Source organism: Protopterus annectens, chromosome 7.part0, assembly GCF_019279795.1.
Source record: "Protopterus annectens isolate FY-2018-M chromosome 7.part0, PAN1.0, whole genome shotgun sequence".
NCBI lineage: Eukaryota > Metazoa > Chordata > Ceratodontiformes > Protopteridae > Protopterus > Protopterus annectens.
In genome coordinates, this window is record NC_056739.1 from 157369955 (window position 1) to 157395119 (window position 25165).

The 25165-nt window shown below is 43.3% G+C and overlaps 1 protein-coding gene across 2 annotated transcripts in view; it reads left to right on the plus strand.

Moving 5' to 3' along the window:
• KIF21B (kinesin family member 21B) overlaps nt 1–25165 on the plus strand; it is a 1412490-nt gene that overhangs the window by 1076652 nt on the left and 310673 nt on the right. For both annotated transcript variants that reach the window (XM_044076606.1, XM_044076607.1), the window contains exon 21: nt 2585–2686. In XM_044076606.1, coding sequence (XP_043932541.1) covers nt 2585–2686 — 102 coding nt within the window. The remainder of the gene's footprint in view (nt 1–2584; nt 2687–25165) is intronic.

Consider the following 25165-nt stretch of genomic DNA (forward strand, 5'->3'; position numbering starts at 1 on the left):
ATACATGCAGGGGCAACCTCTCATAGCTAAGCTGTTAAATAATTTCAAAATCACCATTTCAAATAAAATAACAGTTCTAGTGCATAGAAATCAAATTAGAGTATTTAAAAGTAGTAAAGACATAGTCACAAGTGTGACACATGTATTTTCTTTTCACCTAAAGTGTATCTGTTTAAAATGCACAAGAGCAACAGCAAATGTAAATATATCTGTTTTAAGCGTGTGTTAGTTAAGCCAATATCTGTTTTGTTTCTTACAATATTTTGTAATTGTATAATGGCACCAGAAGTAGCAGAGACCCTGGCAAAAAAAGGTATACAAAAGTAATATTACTAATATAAAGTTGTACTGAGTACATAATGCAAATAAAGCACAAGTTTAAAATATATGCATAGTTATGCAAATTGCAAATGCTTATTATAATTAAGTGTTTTACAACTGCAGTTGCAAGTGTATTAACAGATGACTAGTGTATTAACAGATGACTAAAAGTAAAGAGAAGTGCTGAAGGGGTTAAGGGATGTACTATGATCTACATTTTCTGGAATGCTCAGGAAGAAAAAAAGTAAGACATTTTATTTTATGCGAGCTCGGATCTTCCCAGGCTGGGATGGATAGTTACAAGAAATGTTGGGATAAAATGTTGTTGGTACTGAAATTTGTAAATAAAACCTAATTAAGTGTTTATGTGCAGCACTAAGCAAAAATCTCAAACGTCTGCAGAGATCTTATTTGGTAATTGTATTAAAACATCACAATTTTGCATGCATGTCATTAATAGTCTGTTTGCAGGTAAATGCTAAATGTAAAAAAAAAAAAAAACTGGTTACACCGAGTACAGCCAGTAAATAGGCCATGGTATGCAGTTCAGATAAATTATGCAGGCCTCTTGCCAACAACAAAGGGAGGGTACAAATACCTAATTTTACACTGACTGTGTAAACAGTACTGCAGAAGGGACTAAAATAAAGGTACACGAAAAAACATATTGGTTTGTGTTAATTATTAAAAGACAACCATGCCTTTTATTGTCAAGTAATTAGGGTACCATAAACATGTATGGTAGTAAGACAAAAATAAAAATACATTTTAATGTTCCAGTAATACTTAATTAACAGGCTTCAGTTTAATACTAAGTTTGTAAACTGCACTGAGTGTACATTATAGCCCATGTATATACAAAAACATTCTGTACAAGCAAGCGTATGCTGTACAGTAAATTGTTTAATATGTAAACAGAATTCTTCAGTGTATAAACCATGTTTTCTCTGTAAATCTGTGTAAATAGACAATTTTGCTGTCAAGTTCTAAACTGTTAATAGAACTTGCTTCTCACTTCATTTGTATGTATAGTAACATGTCAAAGCTTGACATTTGACATGTTTATTTCAAAAGCACAAGGGCTGCAGTGCCTTTGCAGTAATATCCACAAACATTGTCAATGTAAAATTACTGTATAGAGCATCACTGTATAGAGTCATGTTCAGCAGTTGCAAAATACAGCTCATAACTGGTAAAACATTTTTACAGGATGATCTTCAAAAGAAAAAAGTTGTTCAACCCAACTCTAATAGTAATGCTTGTTGTCATTGTGTTGACAATATAAAACTGTGTTAAGTTGCTGCATCAAAAGAAATCTAAAGGCTTTGTTTCCTAATGTGTTTCATATCAATCATAATATCAAAGAGTATATACCAATGTAGACTATTTTGTATTTTAAAATAAAAAAGGGAAAACTGTTAGATATATATTTAGACATATATACTTCAGTCTAATGGAGAAAACAAATATATATATATATATATATATATATATATATATATATATATATATATGTAGTGAAAATAATAGTGCATGTACACTTTGTTTGCTAGTTAGATGCATATACACTTCTATTTGCTATAATATTTGTAATATAATATAGTCAGTTTGATGCATACTGTTTGCTAAAATACATATGTTAAAGGGTTAAATTGCTTTTACCTGAGAAGTGGCATCCAGCTGTATATGTATTACAAAATATTCTGTGTGTCCAATACTTGGTGCAAACAGATAAGAAACAGGTGCAGGGAGTATGGGAAAACTGCTTTCATACAGAAACATTCACAATAAAAAAAAGACTCCCTTGAAGTCATTCACCTTGTAACAGAACAGATTGTATGACATCAGAAAACACCAAACTAAAAGACTGCAAATTCCAAAGGTATTAAACAACATACTGTTTCATGGACAGGATCTGGATGGTACTGAAGAATATATAAAGGACATTTAAGTGTATGATGTTGGATCTGATTTCTTGTTTGATCTGAGCACCAGAGATCTTCATCCGTATTGTTTGAAAAGTGTAAATCTGAGACATTATGCAATTCAGCATTTACTAGCGGGTACTTTGCCTTCAAGCTTGAGAATCCACACAGATATAATATAATGATCCACGTGGATGTAATACTAGTGCAGACAAAGATTACATTTGTATGAAAATTTCTAGTATGGAAGATGATGCTTTTTTTTTCTTTGAAATACTCATTTTTTTGTGACCTACAATGAAATCACATTTCTTTTTTGTCATGTTTTCTTTAAACAGGATGAACTGGACTCCACAGATACATCTGTTGTAATTAGTTCCTGCTCTTTGGCTGAAGCACGGCTTCTTCTGGACAATTTTCTCAAGGCATCTATAGATAAGGTAAGTGCACAGCTGCCTCCGTAAATATCTTCAGGATAGCTCATTTAGTGTTTTAAGAATTTTAATATTTGTCACCTATTACCTGTTAAGTGCATCATTTTTTTATCAGCCCTCATAGTTGTATCTGTGAGCTGATCTTCAGGAAGCAGGATGGCATGATGTAGCAGCCTGCTGTTCTGCCATTCTGAGCAGCACCAGTGTCAGGGAGCAGTCTGCAGCAGCTGGACACCGTAGTCATTTACTGCTTTCTTGTATTTGTGGGAGGAAGTAGCAGCCCATAGTAGAAATACCTTTTCACATTTTGGCATAGATGGGTCTATATTTTTTACACTCTTGTCCAACATGCATCCTTTTCAACCTCATGCAGCAAATGTTGGAGACAACACCAAGCAGATGTCTTTGGTATGGAAATTGCAGGATTAAGACAATCTTGTCGATTTGGATGCACATTGGAAGGTTTTCGCATGTAAGATGCTGCAGAACATTACAAGCAGTGAGCAACTGGTTTCACAGGCAAAGGAGTTATGAAAGCCCTGCCATTGCTGTTGACTAGTCATGACTGCCTCCCTGATTTCCCACCATAGCTGGATGGTAAGGGCTCACCCCCCCCTTCACCCCGTTATAGAGGTTGGTCTGTAACAGAGACAGGTAGGTGAGGTTGTGTTATGTGAATGTTGAATCTGAAGAACTGATTTTAAGAGATGGGGACAGGAGGAAATGGGGGTAAGGATGGATAAGAATGTCAATTAAAAGAAAAGGGCCTATCAGTGCAGGGGTTCTGATTCTGTTTCTCTGCTTCCCTTTTGTGTATTATTGTCCATACTGAATGCTGGCATGTTGTGTACTGATGTGGGAAAGGAATCTTTTGTTTTGCTGCACTCAGACGTTGCACTAGAACATTGGGGGTCCATGAAACAGGACAGTGCCTTTCCAGGATATTTACATGCAGTGTGAGCTTTGAACTGACCATTCACAACAGCAAGTGGCTAAAATAGGAAGTAAGTTGGTGGTGTGGTCTGACTTCCCAGACCCCTGTACCTTGTGGTCAGCTAATTATAGCTCTGAGTGACAGAATCAGAATGTTGAGGTCAGTCAAATATTTTACAGTAAATATCCACAGTCTGAGTTGAGCTTCTACAACTAACCAGAATAGAAATGAGTCTGCCATGTTCAATGTTAGGAAATTGTCTTCTTTGTTTACTTAGAAGCTTATAAAAATCTTTGTGCTAATTTAGCACAAGTTCTATCACCTGTAACTACCACAGCATGTCATGAAACAAGCATTTTGACTTGTTTTAATTTTTTTTTTTTTTTGTGGGGGACATGTTCTTTTAAAATATATAGTGGAGCATCTGTTAAATTTATGAGTGCGTGAAGGCCAAGAACCTTAACTCATTCACTCAAATGGATTTCAGGAAGTTTGCACTGTAACTTCCAATGGGCGGAGCCTAAGATGGAATCAAATTATGTCCTCACATTTCAAACGTTCATATCTCTGGAACCATGGGGGTTTAATAAAGAAGTGTAAATGGGAAACTCTTTATCACAAACTATTTTTATAGTGGTAGTATTCTTTAGGTTCTAGGTCTTAAACTGAATTGTATGAGTCACAGTAAACACAGTAACTATTACATTTGCAATATTTTGTAAGCAACTTACAATATCTCAGTAACAACTCAAGTTACACACATGCTGTCAGCAGCATTTATTCATCTAGCTGAGAGCTTTCATAAGAGGCTAAGGAGTTCTGTTACTTGGTTGTTATTTAGAAAAACTGCAGTTAATATCTCTTTACCTGCACTAGACAGAGTTAAAATATTAATGCAGTTGAGTTTGTCATTGTGTAAGTTTTAAGATGAAATCTTTTAAAACCTTCTATATAGTATGGTTTTGGAATTATGCATGCAAATATGAACAAGCAATATTTGATGTCTGGAGGTGTCAGTAGGAGTTAACTGCAGATGTACCTGGAGGTGTCACTCGGATGTAATGTAGAGCTTCTGAACAGAGGAGCTTCAAATGCAATTGTGAGGAATGGATGTACTAAAGCTCCTGTATCTTAGAGTATTCTGCAGCAGTCTTAAAATTTCTGTGTACACGTGCACTTGTGTGTGTGTGTGTGTGTGTGTGTGTGTGTGTGTGTGTGTGTGTGTGTGTGTGTATGTATGTATAATTTGGGAATGGCCATAACGTCGAACCACATATGGCCAAGACGAAAACATAATTTCTTCATAACATCAAACTGTTTGCATGGAGATTGCCGTAGGGAAAAATTCCCATTTACTTCAATGTAATTGCGATCTCTGAATTTGTATATTTAAGTAGCAGGGGGTGTGGGGGGGTGCAGGGGACATAGCCCCCTTGCTGCAGCAAAAAAACTAAAAAAAAAAAAAAATTCATAGGCCTATACAAGCCCAGCCAAAAAGGTACCCTGGCTTTTGCCACCCAAGAAAATTATAGGTTCATAGGTAGGTACTAGGCTTTATGTTGTGGTTTTGGGTTTTATGTTGTGAAGAAACGATGTTTTCCGCTCTGCCATATGCATGCCAGCATTATGACCTATCTGAAGTAGACCCATATGATATATATATATATATATATATATATATAATTTATATATATATATATATATATATATATATATATAAAATGTGTACACACATACACGTGTGTGTGTGTGTGTATGTATGTATATGTATATATACACTGCATCGCCAACTAAAAACTCAGGCAGCAATGAATATCCACAGACAAGAGTGAATGTGATGTTGTCCTATCTCATCTTCATTCTTAACTGGTTGGGTTCAGAACTGATCCACTGTTCCAACTCAGCCTTATACCAAAGCTCGAGGTCTTCCACTAGCTCGTGGTTGAATACCCTATCCCATCATGCCCTAGGAAAGCTCCCCAGAACTCATTTCCCACTAAACAAGACTGGGTGCTTGCTACTGGCTCTGACTAAGTGGAATTTTCTTATTTTCATATTTTGGCAAACTGTCAGTTTATTATTACAGCAGAGCTAGTAAGGGGGACTGCTAGGAAGGTGCTTGGTGTGACATCTGGACAGAGGAAGGAGGACAAGGAGACATGGTGGTGGAATGAGGAAGTACAGGAGAGTATACAGAGGAAGAGGCTGGCGAAGAAGAAGTGGGATTGTCAAAGAGATGAAGAAAGTAGACATGAGTATAAGGAGATGAGGCGCATGGCAAAGAGAGAGGTGGCGAAGGCTAAGGATAAGGCATATAGATAGTTGTATGAGAGATTGGACACTAAAGAGGGAGAAAAGGACCTGTACCGACTGGCTAGACAGAGGGACAGAGCTGGGAAAGATGTGCAGCAGGTAAGGGTGATAAAGGACAGTGAGGGAAACATATTCACAAGTGAGGAGAGTGTGTTGAGCAGATGGAAAGAATACTATGAAGGGCTGATGAATGAAGAGAATGAGAGGGAGAGAGAGAAGGTTGGATGATGTGGGGATAGTGAATCAGGAAGTGAAGCAGATTAGCAAGGAGGAAGTAAGGACAGCTATGAAGAGGATGGAGAATGGAAAGGCTGTTGGCCCAGATGACATACCAGTGGAAGCATGGAGGTGCTTAGGAGAAATGGCAGTGGAATTTTTAACCAGATTGTTTAATGAAATGTTGGAAAGTCAGAGGATGCCTGAGGAGTGGAGAAAGTGTTTTGGTACCTATCTTTAAGAATAAGGGTGATGTGCAGAGCTGCAGTAACTACAGAGGGATAAAATTGATCAGTCACAGCTTGAAGTTATGGGAAAGAGTAGTGGAAGCTAGGTTAAGAAGGGAGGTGATGATTAGTGATCAGCAGTATGGTTTCATGCCAGGAAAGAGCACTACAGATGCAATATTTGCTCTGAGAGTGTTGTTGGAGAAATACAGAGAAGGTCAGAAGGAGTTGCATTGTGTCTTTTTGGACTTACAGAAAGCATATGACAGGGTGCCTAGAGAGGAGTTGTGGTATTGTATGAGGAAGTCGGGAGTGGCAGAGAAATATGTAAGAGTGGTACAGGATATGTACAAGGGTAGTGTGACATTGGTGAGCACTGCAGTGGGAGTGACTGATACGTTTAAGGTGGTGGTGGGATTACATCAAGGATCAGCTCTGAGCCCTTTCTTATTTGCAGTGGTGATGGACAGGTTGACAGATGAGATTAGACAGGAGGCTCCGTGGACTATGATGTTTGCAGATGACATTGTGATATGTAGTGAGAGTAGGGACCTGGTTGGGGAGACCCTGGAGAGGTGGAGATATGCTTTAGAGAGGAGCGGAATGAAGGTCAGCAGGACTAAAACAGAATATATGTGTGTAAATGAGAGGGAGGGTAGAGGAATGGTGAGGATGCAGGGATCTCTTCTATGGCTCTGCTCGACAGGGGCACAGGAAAATAATTTTCTTGGGTGGCGAAAGCCAGGGTACCTTTGGCTAGGCTTATATAGGCCCTAGGGCCAATAGCCTAGTACCTACGTATGAGTAGACTTGGTAAAGGTGGATGAATTTAAGTACTTGGGGATCAACAGTTCAGAGTAATGGTGAGTGTGGAAGATAGGTGAAGAAGAGAGTACAGGCAGGGTGGAATGGGTGGAGAAGAGTGTCAGGAGTGATTTGTGACAGACTGGTACCAGTAAGAGTGAAAGAGAAGGTCTACAAGAGGGTAGTGAGACCAGCAGGGTTGGAGACGATAGCATTGACGAAAAGGCAGGAGTCAGAGCTGGATGTGGCAGTTAAAGATGTTAAGATTTGCACTGGGTGTGACTAGGATGGACAGGATTAGGAATCAGTATATTAGAGGGTCAGCTCAGGTTGGACAGTTTGGAGTCAAAGCAAGAGAGGCGAGATTGCGTTGGTTTGGACATGTGCTGAGGAGGGATGCTGGGTATATTGGGAAAAGGATGGAGCTGCCAGGTAAGAGGAAAAGAGGAAGGCCTAAGATAAGGTTTATGGATGTGGTGAGAGAGGGCATGCAGGCGTGTGGTGTGAAAGAGCATGATGCAGAGGGCAGGAAGAAATGGAAACAGATGATCCGCTGTTGCGACCCCTAACGGGAACAGCCAAAAGATGATGATGATGTCAGTTTATTATTACTGTTATATTCTAGCTTGTGTTTAAGCAGATTTAATGTGTTGCTTTTCGCCGTCATTTTTCTTCTCAAGGCCTTTCCCTTACCCTATCCTAGCTTAAACTTTATTTTCTTAAGCCCATTTTTAGTTAGAGAGCTTCCTTCCTTTTAACTATATGGGCAGACTCATTTAAGTTAGAGAGCTGTTTTGACTTTGGGATTTCCCCCTTGTTTTTCCCTCTAAATTACCAGGCTAGCTCGTTTATATTAGAGGTTTGCCTTTGCCCATTTAAATTTGGGGGCCTTTCTTTCTTGTGTTTTCCCTTTATAGTTAGTGTTATTCTTGTTGCTTCCATAAAAAAAAAAGTTGTTGTAGTACTTTATATATACATACTGTTGCTGATTACCTACAATGTCTTCTAAGCAGACTAAGGATATTAAACTCGCAGGGTTTAAGAAATGTGTTAAGTGCAGCCAAAAAATGTCCATTATTGATGGACATTCAGTTTGCATGTACTGTCTCGGAGCAGTACACCTTCAGGAGTCTTGTGCCATATGCCACACTTAGTCACAGGGTACTACTGGAGAGGAAGAATAAATTGATACTGAGAGGCTTATTGAAGACCCCTTTTTCCAAAGCTATTGAAGAAGGTCAGGGTCCTTCAAAGTCCGTCCATTCCCCCTCTTCAAAATCAGACAGATCTGGGAAAAGGTCATCTTCCTCAGAGACTGTGTTGCAGCCATCAAAAAAGTTACAAAAAGTTTCATCTTCAGACTCGAAGGTTGTCGGGCCCCAGAAGCCTTCTTCTCCCCCAGCTCCATCACTTACGGAGCCTTGGGAATTTCATGTATGGAGATGGTCCCCGGAATTGGAACCGGTATCTCCAACCTTAAGATCTCCCTTATTACAGTCTTCCAAAACTCCTGCTCCCTCCTCTTGATCTTCCAGGAGCCTCTCTGATGGTGTGAATCGCATGGTGTGGAGGCTGTTAAAGAAACTGGCACTCACCACATTGTTGTCTGATCCAACCCAGAGGGCTTCGGAACTGACCAAGCCTACCCTTTCATCATCGATTCCTCCTCTGATTCAATATTGGACTTCGGAGCCAGAATGTCTAGAACTGATTGAAGTGGAATTGTCGGAACCGAGACCTATCCCAGGATCTTCGGGTCCAACTACTGCTCTGACATCCTCTGTTCCATCTGAACTCTAGGAGTCTAGGAGCCAGCTGTCTCTGGTCGGTTCCGGGGAGGAGAGTTGGATCGGCCACTTGTCAGATCCGAACTTGCCTCTCGGGGCTTCGGCACGGGTAAGCTCTGCTCCTACATTTGCTTTGGAGCCATTCGGTTCTGGGGATGCCCTCTGGTTCTTCGGAACCAGGAGTCTCCTTGGATCAGGGGTGGAGGGTGTTCGAGGTGATGAGAAGCATGTTGTCTCCACAGACAGGTCCACTCTCAGGTCCAGACATTCTTCCCCCAAAGGCACCGGTGTCGGTCTCAGCATCACTGCATCCACAGAGATGCGGAGACCGTAAGCCTCAGAATGCTCCATTGGGTGAACCTCTCTCTTCCGAAACCTCTCCAGAATACCCTTCTAAAGAGGTCCCTCAGAAGAGACTATGCAAGAGGCAGCATTTAGACTCCCTAGAGGAGTCCCATCATATCCGATACAGCTCTAGATGAGTTGGAAGGGTCCCCACGGTCACCCTCTGAGGATGCCTGTTTCACAGACATCCTGGAGATACTTAGAGAGGTGGCTGGAAGCCTAACAACCCTTCTGAGAAGGAGTATGTATACCTGAAGGCTTTTGGGTCTTGCCCTTCCACGACTTTGGTGTCTCTGCCTTGCGACAAATTGATTGACCTAGTTTGCTGAAAGGCATGGGAGTCTGCAGACTCAATGGAGCCTATTCCTCGGAAGCCAAAGAAATTCATTGTCTCCTACAGACAAGACCTTTCTTACAAAGGGAGTCCCAGTAGATGGTATGGTGGTGGCTACGGCCACGAAAAAGGAACTTTCAGAGATGTCCTCTCCTGTTCATCCACTGAACAGGGGGCCTCATACGATGGACAGATATGGAAAGCACACCTTTTCTTCAGTGACATTTGCACTCCGATCAGTGAACTATCTCACCCACTTTACCAGAATTAAGAGAGATCTCTTGAAGGAGCTAGGAGATGCTCTCCAAAGTTCAGTAGCTGAAGGGGTATCGGAAAAGATTTCCTGTCAGCTCTCCACCTTAAATTCAGTGGTCAGCTCCTCCATGAGACTCATTTGTATGCAGTGGATGGAGCGAGTAGGGCAGCAGGTTCAGGAATTTCCTTAAGGAGACATTCCTGTACGCACTTCTGTGACTTTGCAGAGCCCTTTAAATCTTGCTTTGTTAATGCCCCTTTCGACAGCTCATCCCTATTCGGGCCTAAAGTCAAATACACACTAACCAGATGTGAACAAGAAGGAAAAACTCCTCTGCCATAGGAATCCATTTTTCCCTAACTTCTAGACCTTATCCAAAAGGTCAAATGGGAGGAAAAATGTGGTTCCAAAAATCCCAGAGAGCTTTCCAGGACACACATGGTGATTCTTCCCCCACGGGTAGAGGGGGAAGCAGTAAAGGAAGACACCAGCCACAAGGTAGAGGGGATCTGAAAAATCAGGGTGACAGGGAATCTTTCCTTGGTAAGCCCTTTCAGCGCTCCTGAAAAGGAGGCCTGTCTGTCCATCTCTGGAGACAGTCGGGGATCACTTATGTTTGTACCCAGAAGCCTGGCTAACAATAACAAAAGACAAGTGGGTACAAAGCATCATATCCAGAGGTTACTCCATACCCTTTTCTTTTCCCGTCCCAAACATCAAAAACAACCCGGACATTCCACCCAGTCAAAGGGAACAGGCAACTCTAGAAGTAAAAAAGTTGCTAGAAAAATGTCATCCAGACTGTCCCTGCAGACTAAATAGGATCCAGAACTTACTCAAGGTTCTTTTTAGTTCCAAAGAAAACAGGGGACTGGAGGCCCATCTGGAATCACAGCAAATGAAACAAATCAGTAAAGAAAGTCAAACTTCCAGGTGGTAACACTACAGTCGATACTCCTTTTTCTGGGACAAGACGATTGGATGTGGTGTATAGACCTCCAGGATGCATACATAAAAATGGACAGGGGATCCAGGAGTCATTAGCAGTTTCGGCTGGGAGCCAGTCACTGCCAGTTTCAAGCTCTGCCCTTTGGTCTCTCTACAGCCCCCAGAGTGTTCACCTAGTGTATGGCAGTAGTCACAGTTCACTTGAGACGCTTAGGATTCAGAGTGTTTCTGTACCTAGACAACTGGCTCCTAACCACCACCAAGTATCTAACAACAAAAGCGAGAGACACCACCTTACAGCTCTGCCTTCACCTAGGAATCACAATAAATTAAGAAAAATCTGCCTTGTTGCCTTCTCAGCATATTGTTTTTATAGGAGCAGATCTAGCTACAGGAAAAGTGATGGCAAAACTTCCCACCGGAAGAGTTCAACTCCTACGACATCAAGTCAAAAACCTACATTCCAAGAAAAAAGTACAAGCAAGAACAGTCCTGCAAATCTTGGGGACCATGACAGCAATAAACTTAATTCCACTAGCATGTCTGCATATGAGAATTCTGCAGTGGCAGTGGTCCATGCAGGAACTCCCTATTTCTCACCAAATTATGCTAACAGAATCTTCCAAAAAAGACCTTCTTTGGTGGCTTCACTCCACTCATGTGACATTGTCGACCCTTTGTTCTTCCACAACCTTTAGCCACAGTGACCACAGACACTTCACAGATAGGGGCATTATTGAGGAAGGACAGTCCAAGGCTCTTGGCAGGATCATGATTGGTTTATTGCCTTTTTATATTTTGAGTGCTGTGATTTGTTTTCTTTACCTTGTGTTTTGCTTGTGTTCTGCTTTTAACTGCATATTACAACTTCAAAAGACAACCAGAGCTCTGTTTCTTGTGAGTCAGGCAGAAATGCAGAATTTTTTTCCTACCCCCCCACACCCTGTCACTGTCGTGTTCTTAAATACCACTGGCTTTCTAGCTGCCTGCCTCCTATGTTAATTTGACCATATATCTCATTTCCTCTCAGTTTTCACTGGCTTGTGTGAGTAATCACAAAATTCATTTTGTGAAATCACTCCCCTTCAACTATTTAAATGTATTGGCCATCCCACTGTATTCCATAGTACAAGAATACAAAGGTGACCACCCCTTTCAATCTATCTTGCTGTTTTAAAAAATAGTGACTCTCCACTAAACCTTAACTTTTTAAATCGGTAAAACTTAAGTTACCTACTTACACATCTAACTTCTCTAGTACACACTGCATTCTTTAGGATAAACCTTTTTTTCATCTTACCTTTAAGCATCCCTGTGACTAGCACTTGCTCTAATACCTGCTGGAAAGCACTAGGAAGCCTTAAACTGATACAAGCACTCAACTCTCCTTATTAATAAGGATAAATTAATCACAGGCACTAAACAGCCTGTACGTACCTTGCTAAGGTAAGGGAAAACAGCTCCTGTACTTAAAAAAAAAAAAAAAAAAAAAAAAAAAAAAAGCCCCAAACCAGGCATGTCCAAGGGTCAGCTTCCATTGATTTCTCCTGTCCACCTGGTGAATCTGGGCATACTGGGGCAATGCAGCAATTGCCTCATGTATACAGACAACCATCTCCTCCAACCACCCAACACTACAACCTGTGAGAGATGCACTTACATAGCCAAACTGGAAGCAATGCTCTGTCCACCCAAGATTATGCTACACAGTCAAGAGGAGAAGTTAACACCCACACTACACCTCAAGCAACACATAGCCCTTCTAAACTCACATCACCAACACCCACACATAGCAACACTAAATCCACATATGCGGAGGCCCTTAACTGTAACCTGCCCAAGCAACAAGGACCTCCAAAGCTGAAATGCAAACAAACACCAATCACAACCAAAGTGTCATATAGCTCACAACACCAGTGTGCCACCCAGCAACAGCCCCTAAGGCAAGACAACGTACCTAACACTTCAGTCATAGATGACTCTATAGTCAGGCACACTGATGTCCCACTCACCAGGCTGAACAAGGAGAAAACTACAGTGAGCTGTCTGTCTGGTGCCAGGATCCACCACATAACTCATGCACTCAAGTCACTCCACAACAAGTACAAATATGACTCTGTCATTGTCCATGTTGGAGTGAATGATTTGAGATGTACCTCCCTGGACTACATGAAAAGAGACAAGGAAGAGCTCTCTGATCATGTGGCCCACGCAGGTATGACCCTAGCCCTGAGTAGCATCCTGCCTTCGCCCAGAGTGATACCACAATATAAGGACAAAATTATTGACTTCAACAATTGGCCAAGTTTCTGGTGTCATTCAAAGAGGATCCAGGAACAGAGATCTAAGCAAGAATTAACAAATTCTATAACCAAAAATATACTCAGCTGTGTAGTAATTGCTGGAACCTGTGTTCTGAGATGCTGCCCCTAAGGCAAGACAACATACCTAACACTTCAGTCATAGATGACTCTATAGTCAGGCACACTGATGTCCCACTCACCAGGCTGAACAAGGAGAAGGTTACTGTCAGCTGCCTGTCAGGTGCCAGGATCCGCCACATAACCCACGCACTCAGGTCACTCCACAACAAGTACAAATATGACTCTGTCGTTGTCCATGTTGGTGTGAATGACCTGAGACGTACTTCCCTGGACTGCATGAAGAGACGTGGAAGAGCTCTCCGATCTTGTAGCCCAGGCAGGTATGACCCTAGCCCTGAGTAGCATTCTGCCATCACCCAGAATGATACCGCAGTACAAGGACAAAATGATTGACTTCATCAATTGGCTAAGCTTCTGGTGTCATTCTAAGGGGATCCAGTATCTGTCTGCTTGGGATGACATGGTCGACAGACCACAATGCTTTTCCACAGATAGCCTGCACCCGTCGCCCCTGGGATTCTGGATACCTGCACCCGTCGCCCCTGGGATTCTGGATACTTGCAAGGCTCTTGGTGCTCCTGTTGTGCCTTTTTTAGGCAAGGTTCAAATAACAAATTCACCACCATAACGGGAACAGGCAAGCAAAAACTGAGGGTAATGCTACTCAATGCTAGAAGTCTAAATCTCAAAATGCACTCATTCGAGGCACTCCTTAAAATGGAGAACATTGTTATTTATGCAGTGACTGAGACCTGGTTCAAGTCTCCAGAAAGCAGCCCTGCACTACCAGGCTATAACTCATACCACACTTTTCGGCCATGTAACCTGGACTGAAACACCAAAGGCGGAGGTGTGTCCATATTCATTAAAGATATCCACACCTCCAGGCTAGTTGCTCAGCACAATGCATCTGAGGTTATCCAAGTGCAACTAACTCTGAGCAAAACTGCAATCCAAATTGTAGCTTGCTACATATCCCCCACCATATCCCAGGATTCACACTCCTCTTTTCTTGATGTACAGGAAAATATTATGGTTCAACCAAACACCCTAATAATGGGCGACTTCAACTACCTTACCATTAACTGGGAAAACTACTCATGTACCAACTCCTTAGCTCAACTCTTTCTGGAATTCATAAACTCCAATGCCCTGGATCAACTTATCCACACCCCCACCAGGGGCAACCATATCCTAGACCTGGTCATTGCCAACATGAGTGACCGGTGTTCCACACCTGAAGTCAACTCCTCGTTGGTCCGATCTGACCATAAGCTAATCACCCTTGATATCCACATCCCGCCCCCACCCCCCCATTAAGGAAACCACAGTAAAAAATTTCTCCAAAGCCAACTTCATGCTTCTTAAGACAGAAGTGGTGAACTTCATGACACCCATGCAGATGGACAATAAAGTTATCATGACACCCATGCAGATGAACAATAAAGTTACAACTGCTGAATCCTACACAAATGCACTCTATAAGCACTTACATAAGTGCATGGATCATGCTATCCCAAACAGAACCAAGACGCTATCCTACAAAAAAAGGAAGCCAATCTGCTGTTTCCCTGCCATAAACAAACTGTACAACAGAAAGAAGAAACTGCTGCAAAAGAGAGTAAAATTCCATGAGTGGAGGAGCTCCCTAGTCAGCCTCAGTAAGAAGGTAAGATCCCTTATAAGAACCTCCAAAACTAGCTACGAAAACGCCACTAAATCCAAGGACAACCACAAAGCATTCTATTGCTATGTCAAGAATCCCGATGGCAACACCCAGATCTGCTCTGAGTTGCAGCACAAAGGCACGAAAATTACAGAACCAACTGATATGGCCAACATCCTGGCAGTTAGGTTCAGTGCTAACTTTACCCCCCTCTCACCCCCTAAAGTGCCCATATCTATACAGGAAGAATGCAGAGTCCCTGTAATCACAACTATGCAGGTAAAAGCTGCACTCTCTAAAGCCAAAAACATAGCAACCATGGGACTGGACAACATCCCAGGCTGCATTTTACATGAACTTCAGAATGAACCGACTCCCCACTTAAGCACTATGTTCAATAATAGCCTCTCATCAGGCTTTGTGCCCACTGAATGGTGCACAGCAACAGTTATCCCACTCCACAAAGGGGGAGCCACCACTGATCCCGGGAACTATCGACCTATTAGCCTGACGAGCCTGGTCTGCAAGGCCATGGAACTCAAACAAAGACACTGTTAACCTCCAAACTCTGGATCCCACCCAGTTCGGGTTTGTGAAAGGCAGGTCATGCCTCCTGAACTTGATAGACTTCTTTGAGGCAGTCACCAAAGCAGTAAGTGAGGGTGAGGTGGTTAACACAGCCTATCTTGACCTCGCCAAGGCTTTCAACACCATCCTCCAGTCTGGAATTATAGCTAAACTTACTAAACTAGGTATAAATCCCTATGTCACAAGATGCGTTACCAAGTGGCTCACCGACAGAACCCACACTGTAAAAGTTGCAGATTCCAAATCTGACCTCAAAGCAGTGACAAGTGGAGTACCACTGAGTTCCATCCTGGGACCTCTCCTGTTTGGTATCTACTTCTCTGAAGTACAGGCTAACACAGAAGGCCTCTGGCTAACAAAGTTTGCAGATGACTGCAAACTAGGAGCCATAGTAAAGTTCCCAAATGATATAGACATCCTACAGATGGGCCTTGCTGAGACAGATGCCTGGTGCCAGAGCCATGGCCTCAAGCTGAATGCCAAAAAGTGCAGTGTCATCCCCTTTGGTAAAAACTCTGTACTCATGAACTACCACATAGGCAGCAATCTACTTAACACCGAATGCGTGATAAGAGATGAGACCTTGGGACCCAGGTGGGCAGTAGTCTCTCTTTTGATAGTCACATCGCTACAGTAGTCAGGAAGTCTTTCTACGTGGCACACATCATCATAAAAGGGTTCTCATCCAGGAAAAGTAGGTCATTGTTCCCCTCTATTCGACACTCATTAGACCCATTATAGAGTACAACACCCCTTTTGGAATGTACCTCACAAGACATCTGCAGCAGCTGGAAAGGCCACAAAAGTACCTCACAAAGAGGATTACTGGCCTCAAACAAATGCCCTACACTGACCGCCTCAAAAAACTCCAGCTTTACTCCGTAGCATATCGCCTACTCCGAGGTGATCTCTGCCCAACATATAAAGCTATGTCAAACCCAGAGCTGTTGGACATGCTACACCTAAAGAAATCCCAATCCCTCTGAGCTACACGCTCTAGGGACCTAAACCTTTTCACCACACTAAACAGGACATGCTGGAGGGATAGATTCCTGTCCCAGAGACTTCCCATACTCTGGAACAGGTTACCCATCTATGTCAAGCAAAGTTCTTCATTAGCACTCAAGAAAAATCTTGAGTGGATGGGAAATAAACCCCGGGGATCACTTCTGTGTATCTGCTCAACAGTGGCACAGGAAAATAACTTTCTTGGGTGGCATAACCCAGGGTACCTTGTTAGCTAGGCTTACGTAGGCCCTTGGGCTGATAGCCTAATACCAACCTATGAACCTAATACCAACCTATGAACCTATGTGCAGATAGACTGGAAGGCAGTCTCTCAGAACACAGGTTCCAGCAATTAAATGCAGGTTGTTGTGTCTTTCGGCTTTTCCCGGTTAGGGATCGCCACAGCGGAACTCCAGTCCACTAACGATTGGTATTTGATTTTTACGTGCCGAGTTACCAGCCCTGACGCACAACCTTCAACGAAGGTACACCCATTCACACATGTCTCCACGTAGAAGACGCTCTAGCTGACGATCGAACCAGACAGTGTCATACTGTGAGGCGACAATGCTACCGCAGCACCAACACCAATTTTATGCAAGTGATCCTTGAGTTAGATAACACACAGGCTGTAAAAAACAGTTATACCAACTGAAGACACAGCAGAAAATGGGGGGGGACAGTTTCAACAGAGATCTAAGCAACAACTAACAGTACAAACTCTAAAACCAAAAAATATACTCAGCTCTGTATATTTGCAGATGGACTGGAAGGCAGTCTCTCAGAACACAGGTTCCAGCAATTAAACACTCATGTTTGTACCCCTAACACAGACACACACACATGTATGTGTGTGACATAATACTGAAATTACATGGCATTGACCTGCGTAACAATGAGACGACAGCAAAAAATTTAAAAGAATGAACTCCCAGAACGGCCTATTTTGCATCTGGGAAACTGACCACTTGGCCACCAATGATAAAATCTGAAGGAAATTAAACTGACTGAAGTGAGGTCTTTGCCTCCAACACCCCCCCCAAACTGAACATACCAACTCGAAGATCACACTACAGTAGATAAAAGGGCAAAGTTCACCATGGTGGCCAAGTGGTTAGCTTCCTGGAGGCAAAATACACCATTCCGGGAGTTCATTCTTTTAAATTTTTGCTGACATCATCTTGCTATTATGCGAGTCCATGTTTTGTTAATTCGGTTTAAAGGCAATCCATATTTTATATAATATATATATATATATATATATATATATATATATATATATATAGCCTTTACTATTTACAGGAATTGTACACCACACATCCACACCATGCACAAGGCAGAGGGCATAAAGGTGACATACAGACACGCATACCTCAGAACTTCTTTGCTGCCAGTCCAAATGCCATCAATGAATGCCAGTCCGAACACTTTTCTGTGCTGCTAACCAAGCCATTTTCAGATAAGTGCCCCATTGAGGTGCTTCCTTATTTTCTTCTTCTTTTAATGTTGATTTACATGTCATCCAGAAAGGGAAAGCTTCTCCTGGGCACCTCTCTTGAGGCTGGTGTAAGTCCAGAGGATCGTTTGGTTGTTTTAGATTCCTCTGCCATGACCCCGTTAGAGGCCGGCATAGATTCGGCTTTTCACAAGTATTCGAAGGTTTTTCAAAAGTCTGCTCCATTCATTGAGGTAGATCCTCAGCTGATTATATCTGAGAGACCAAGAAGGATTCTGCAGATTGTAGTTTGGGAGATTCCTTCTATGCTGGTAGGGTGTTGTCAAAAATCTGACCCTCCTAGGGTTTTTTGTGCAGTTAAAGATCCCCAGCATGAATAGCAGGATTTTACTCTGGAGTTGTTTACTGTTTTAATGGCTTTAAGACATCCTCAAGGGGACCTCTGTACCTGCCCCCTCCCTTGTCTTCTATTTCTCTTAAGAGATCCAGGGAGCAAGAGTCTTCTGATGAGGATCTGCTTTCTGGGGAAGAATCCTTGACACATTTCTTATTCAGATACCTTCCCCTTGGACTACGAGTCTGAGGAAGAGAACTCCTTTGGGGATACTATTTCACATATGATGGGTTTTAAGTGAGATTGTTCTCGGGTTTCTCATATTCAGAAGAGGTATTATGAACTTCTTCAGATGGAGTCTCCTAAACCCTCTGCTGTTCCTCCAGATGTTCTTCGTGTTTCACTTTTGCATTCCTGACTGATGGGATTTCCTTCCATGAAAGCCTTTGACCGGCCCTACTACCAGAGAAAACTGTTTTTGCCTCCCCAGGCTGGCATGTGGCCTTCCCAACATCAGTACGCTCAGGTATAAAAGGAGCCCGACTGTCATTTCTTCATTCTTTTCTTGCTGCGCTCGGGTATAAAAGGAGCCCGACTGAGTCATTTCTTAATTCTTTTCTTGCTGCGCTCGGGTATAAAAGGAGCCCGACTGTCATTTCTTAATTCTTTTCTTGCTGCGCTCGGGTATAAAAGGAGCCCGACTGTCATTTCTTCATTCTTTTCTTGCTGCGCTCGGGTATAAAAGGAGCCCGACTGTCATTTCTTCATTCTTTTCTTGCTGCGCTCTGGTATAAAAGGAGCCCGCCTGAGTCATTTCTTCATTCTTTTCTTGCTGCGCTCGGGTGTAAAAGGAGCCCGCCTGAGTCATTTCTTCATTCTTTTCTTGCTGCGCTCAGGTATAAAAGGAGCCCGACTGTCATTTCTTCATTCTTTTCTTGCTGTGCTCGGGTATAAAAGGAGCCCGACTGCCATTTCTTCATTCTTTTCTTGCTGTGCTCGGGTATAAAAGGGGCCCGCCTGAGTCATTTCTTCATTCTTTTCTTGCTGCGCTCGGGTATAAAAGGAGCCCGCCTGAGTCATTTCTTCATTCTTTTCTTGCTGCGCTTTGGTATAAAAGGAGTCAGACTGAGTCATTTCTTCATTCTTTTCTTGCTGCTGGAGCCTGAAGCAGTATACAAGCCCACTGGTTAGTCCGCACCATAGAGAAGTTGTCGTCAGCAAGCTAAGTACCCGTTGGGGAGCTCTTTTCTGTTTCACTTAACTCATGTCAGATAAAGTAAATTTTCTCCACTTTGGTAAACAAATTCCACACAGAGACTTCCTTACGCTTTTCTGTTACTTGCTTAGACCTAGACCACTCCATCCCTAATTGTCATTTTTGTGCTAGGTTTAATGCTAGAATGATTAGGTATAAGGTCGAACTCTTAGCTTGTTTTTTAAGACAAAAATCAGTGGAACCATGTCTAATGGTGTCTGCTGGTCATCCCAATCTGGAGTTGCATAAGCGCAAAAAAGAGAAAGAACTTAGGCCAAAGTCATCGGACATCAGTCACTCTCCAGCTGACTTTCCTGCTAGACTGATTTCTGAAGAAGGTGAGGTGCCTTCACAGTCCTCTTCAACATTTGAAACAGCAACCCAGACCTCTGTCAAGACCCATTTGGAGTCTAACATACCTTCGGTTCTTTCAGCTTCCACTGCTGACATTTTCAACTCATCGGTTGGGTCCAAGGTCGGTCAGCAGACCACTGCTTCCGACGAGCACTCATTAACCAGTGATACAATGAGACCTTAGGCCTACATTGGTGCATTTCTACAGAGAGTCAGGTGTCAGGGCATTGGATGCACCTAGATCTAAGGCCAAACCCACCCCAAAGAAAGGCAGTGTGACCAGTCTCCGCCTAGGCCTACGGGCTCCCTGTTACCGGGATCCCAACAGGATTTAATTAGGCTGACTGACTACTTAACATTGTAAGGGGCAGACAAACCTCAGGTGAAGCCACTCCAGGAAAAGGTCTAATCTTTACCCATATCCCTTATTATCTGAGGAGGATTCAGACTTGGAAGACTGTGGCTCCAGAGGAGGGACCCTCACACATACTTTGAGGAATCAAATTCTGAGGAGAACCTTCCCTCAGCTTCACCTCCAGAGGATCAAACTTTTGGGGAAACTCTTAATGTTATGACGTAGCATTCTCGGTGAGAAGCACAAGATTGCCCCCAGATCAAGAAGATAATTAAGGAGTTATTGGACCTCCCCTGAGCACAAAACTTTAGCTATCCCTCCCACTTTGGATGTGGTACAGGATGTTTAAGTCCTTTGGCTGATCCAGCCTAAAGGGGCTGGCGCCAATGCCTCCAGGAATCCCTTCCTCATGGACAAGTAGAATAGGGCCCTAGATAGATTCTGAAAGGAGGTATACACTTCCACTGCCCTGTCTGTGAGGGCCCTCAACTGTCAATTCTATATGATCAAATGTCAGCAAATCATCGTGGATCAACTCGAGCAAAATAATTTCAACCATGGGAGATAAAAATCTTTCTAAGGAACTTTTGGGCTTGTCATTCCACTTAGCAGGTGGCTAAACACTGGCTATGATGCCATGGAGGCATCCTGCAGCTCTGCTGTAATAATTAGGAGGCATGCATGGCTTAGGGAACAGTCTGCCCCTGATAATGTAAAGGCTAACTTGTTGACAAAGACCGACATTTTGGACCAAAAGCTGAAGCAGTACTTGAAAAGATGGAGGACAAGTCTAAGTCCATGCAAACAGTTAAGGACTTCCTGCAAGTGCAACCACCTAGGTTCAGCAGGAGCTTTCCAGCCAAGCATTGGTCCTTTCCTACCCAGCCTAGGAGTAAACAGAGAAGGCCTCAAAAGGACAGAGCTTCCAGACAAAAGGCATCACCATCAGAGACTAAGGCAGTTCATCAGAGACTGAGGCAATGAACATCTTAAACACCCAGAGAAGGGAGTTCTAGGTCACAGCCCACAGCCAGAGAGCTATTACTCTCTCCCTACGCTCTATCCTCCCACCACCACTCCAAAACTAGGTGGAAGACTTTCTGCAAAACTGGACCCACATTACTTCAGATTAGTGGGTTCTAAACATTATTGCAAATGGTTACAGACTCACTTTCAGAGAGTCCTTAGTATACTCCGATTTCCCAGCTGTACTTGCAAATCACAAAACTCAGACTGTCTAACAGATACAGATTCTGTGTTCTCAGGGAGTGGTGGAGCCAGTTCCAGAGGAACAAAGAGGAAAAAGCTTTTACTCATGGTTATTCTTAGTCCCAAGAAAGAAGGATCCTGGTGCCCTATACTGGACCTGTCCAGCTTAAACCAATTCCGCAGGATTCCAAAGTGCATAATGTTGGCACTTCAAAATTTACTGCCCATGATAACTTCTTAGGCCTTCATGGTCTCAGTTGAACTAAAGGACACCTACTTCGCATTCCTGTTCAAAAGTCACACACAAGCTTTCTTTGCTTCCAAGCAAGCTCTTGTCACGATCAGTTTTTGGCTCTGCCATTTGGGTTGTCTATTGCTCCAAGGGTTTTCACAAAGTGCTTGGCACCAGTCATTGCGTACTGCAAAACTAAAGGGTTCCAGATTTACCCTTACCTGGACAATTGCCAAATACAAGCTGCAGACATTCCAAAGATCAACAAAGATCTGAAATTCACACAGAACCTCCTGACTTCTCTGGCGTTCACTGCAAACCTCAAGAAATCCAGTCTGGTGCCATCCAGACACCAGACAGGTAGTCTTCCTGGGAGCTCTCCTGGACTCTTTCCTCCAGAGAGCCTTCCTTCCTCCAGACAAGGTCACCTGTTTAACCAGTTATTTCTTGCAGATGCAGGAAAATCTTAAGCATCACAACCAGAGAATTCCTCAGAGTACTGGGGTCCATGGCATCCTGTATTCTCATGGTACACGTAGCCAGGCTGCACATGAGGAAGCTGCAGTGGTACCTGAAGAGGTTGTGATGCCAGAGCTCTCAAGTCACTGGATGCCCTAATACCCTTGATATTTTGCCTCAAGCAGGAGTTTGAATGGTGGGCACAGGCTTGTACCCAAAATCAGGGCCTACTTTTCAGATTCTTGCCCCAGGGCCAAATCCTCACCACAGATGACTTGGAGACAGTATGGCGGGGGCCATACCCAATACCTCCAAACTCAAGGATTATGACCTGCTCATCACAGGAGGTAGCACATATATTAGAAAGCGCTCATGGCAGTACAAAATGGTTTACTGGCTTTCAAGGACAAAAGGGAAACTGATCCTGGTCGTCCAAATAGACAATACCACAGTCATGTGGTACAGAGGCACACATTCTGACCCCCCTGTGCTGTCTAGCAATGCAAATATGGGAGGCAGCACAATCCCTAGGCTTGTACCTCATGGTACAATACCTGCCAGGGGAAAAGAATACCCTGGCAAACCACCCCAGTAGGAATCTGGCAGACACCCATGAATGGCATCTCCCTTAGGAAGTTTTCCACACAGTTACACAGAAAAGTGGGGGGTCCCCAGGTGGACATATTTGTTGGCAAGGACAATACTCTCCTGGAGAAGTTCTGCACCAGGATAAGGCAGAAATCTGCATGGAGAACAGATGCCTTCTCCTTCCTTTGGACACACCTCTTCATTTATGCCTTCCTACTACTACCCCTGTTGCCTTTAGTGCTTTTAAAAATCAGGGAGGAAGGTCTAGAGGCCATCCTGATAGCACCTGACTAGCCCAGGCAGCACTGGTTCCCTCTCTTACTCGAGCTCACCAGTCAAAAGCCTTTGATGTTACCACAGAGGGTGGTGGACCTACTCACCCAGAACAAGGGGAGGATTATGCACCCTAACCTTCAGACTCAGGCTGTCAGCCTGGTATATTCCACAGTGCCCTTCTGCACCTCCAACTTGAGTCAGCAGATACAGGCCATTTTAAGAGTCTAGAAGGCCTAGCACCAGAAAACTCACTCAGCCAAATGGGAAAGATCCTCTGTTTTGTGCCTATTCCTAACATTCTGGAGTACCTGGCCATCCTGGTGGAGAAAGGTCTCATACTCCATCAAGATACATGCCTCAGCCATTTCTGCCCACAAACAGCTGGGCAAATGTCATCCTCCAATTTATTCTCTCCCTTTGCTGAAGCAGTTTTGTAGGGGAGTTATCCACATCAGGCCCCCCAGGAGGAAACCCACCCCTTCTTGGGTATTTTTGTCCTAGAAAAATTTACTTTGCCTCCTTTCAAGCCTGCAGCCTCTACCACCTCAAAGTTTCTTACCTGGAAAACAGCCCTACTACTGACTATAACTTCAGCAAGGAGGGTCGAGTAGCCTTTCATTATCTTCCATAAAGAGAAGGTGCCCCTCCGAACTAATCCTTCCTTCATGCCTAAGGTGGCTACTAATGTGTCTCTGAATCAAGCCATTCGTCTTCCTACCTTCTTTCTCAACCCACAAAACAGAGGGAAAGATTACTGCATTTTCTGACTGTACATAGTATGCTATGCTTCTGCCTGGACAGGACTAAATCACTGAAGAAAACAGACCAGCTGTTCATTACCTTTGCCCCAGACTCGGAAGGAAAACCAGCTTCTAAACAGACTATTTCCAGGTGGGTATCCCACTGCGTCTCTTTCTGTTACGGCTATCATGGCAAAAAGCCTCTTTATTTAAGTAGGTCACACTCTACTAGGGCCACGGCTACCTCTACAGTGCTCCTCAAAGGGGTTCCCACTAAGGACATCTTGAAGGCAGCCACCTGGTGGTCTGTGCTTACCTTGACTAGGCACTACCACCTGGCAACCTTTTCCAGGTCTAGAGTAGGTTTTGCATCTACAGTCCTGCAGGGAATGTTCTCCTCTCCTTCATTTCCTTCCACTCTTGCTAAAACTTTGGAAATCTTCCCAACAGTTAGGACTGCAACATTGAAGCATGAAAAACATGGCACAGCTGTATACACTTACCATACATGTAGATGTTCAAGTGTATTCACTGTTTCAGTCTTCTTTACCTCCCACCTAACCCCTCAGCCTACAAGGTGAGCTGCTAGAATCAGCCAAGGACCCTACACCTCTCAACCCAGGTTTGGGTCCACTCTTCCTTGGCCCACCTGAGGTACACTTGAGGCCTCCTTGGATCCACACTAACTCAATTCTTCTAGGGTACACTTAGGGGCTCCATCTAAGTGGGTCAAGGAAATACTTAAGTGATGAAGCAGGCTGGTTCCCTTTATACCTGAGTGTACTGACATGGGTAAGGTCGTACACCAGAGGCAAAATCAGTTTTCCCTGGTAGTCAGACTTTCACAGCAGGACATCCCAACAGTCAGGACTGCTACAGTGAATACACTGCAATGTCCACATTTATGGTAAGTGTATACAACTGTACTTTCTGGCTGCCATCTTAGATACCTTCTCAGCCACCAGCACTCAAGAAACCTGACAGATTTTGCAAGGTGCCTGATTGTAAATTTCTGAATAAATGTCCTTGCGCTGATCCTTTGATGTCTGTCACCCCTGACAGACCCTCTAAGCTGTTGCCTTCTACTGAGCTGCCTCCTTCAGACAAATGTAGTAGGGACAGGTCAAAGGTAGTAGGGACAGGTTACAGCTAGACAAATGTAGTAGGGACAGGTTACAGCCGGACAAATGTAGTAGGGACAGGTTACAGCTGGACAAATGTAGTAGGGACAGGTTACAGCTAGAGAAATGTAGTAGGGACAGGTTATAGCTGGACAAATGAGTAGGGACAGGTTACAGCTGGACAAATGTAGTAGGGACAGGTTATAGCTGGACAAATGAGTAGGGACAGGTTACAGCTGGACAAATGTAGTAGGGACAGGTTACAGCTGGACAAGTGTAGTAGGGTCAGGTTACAG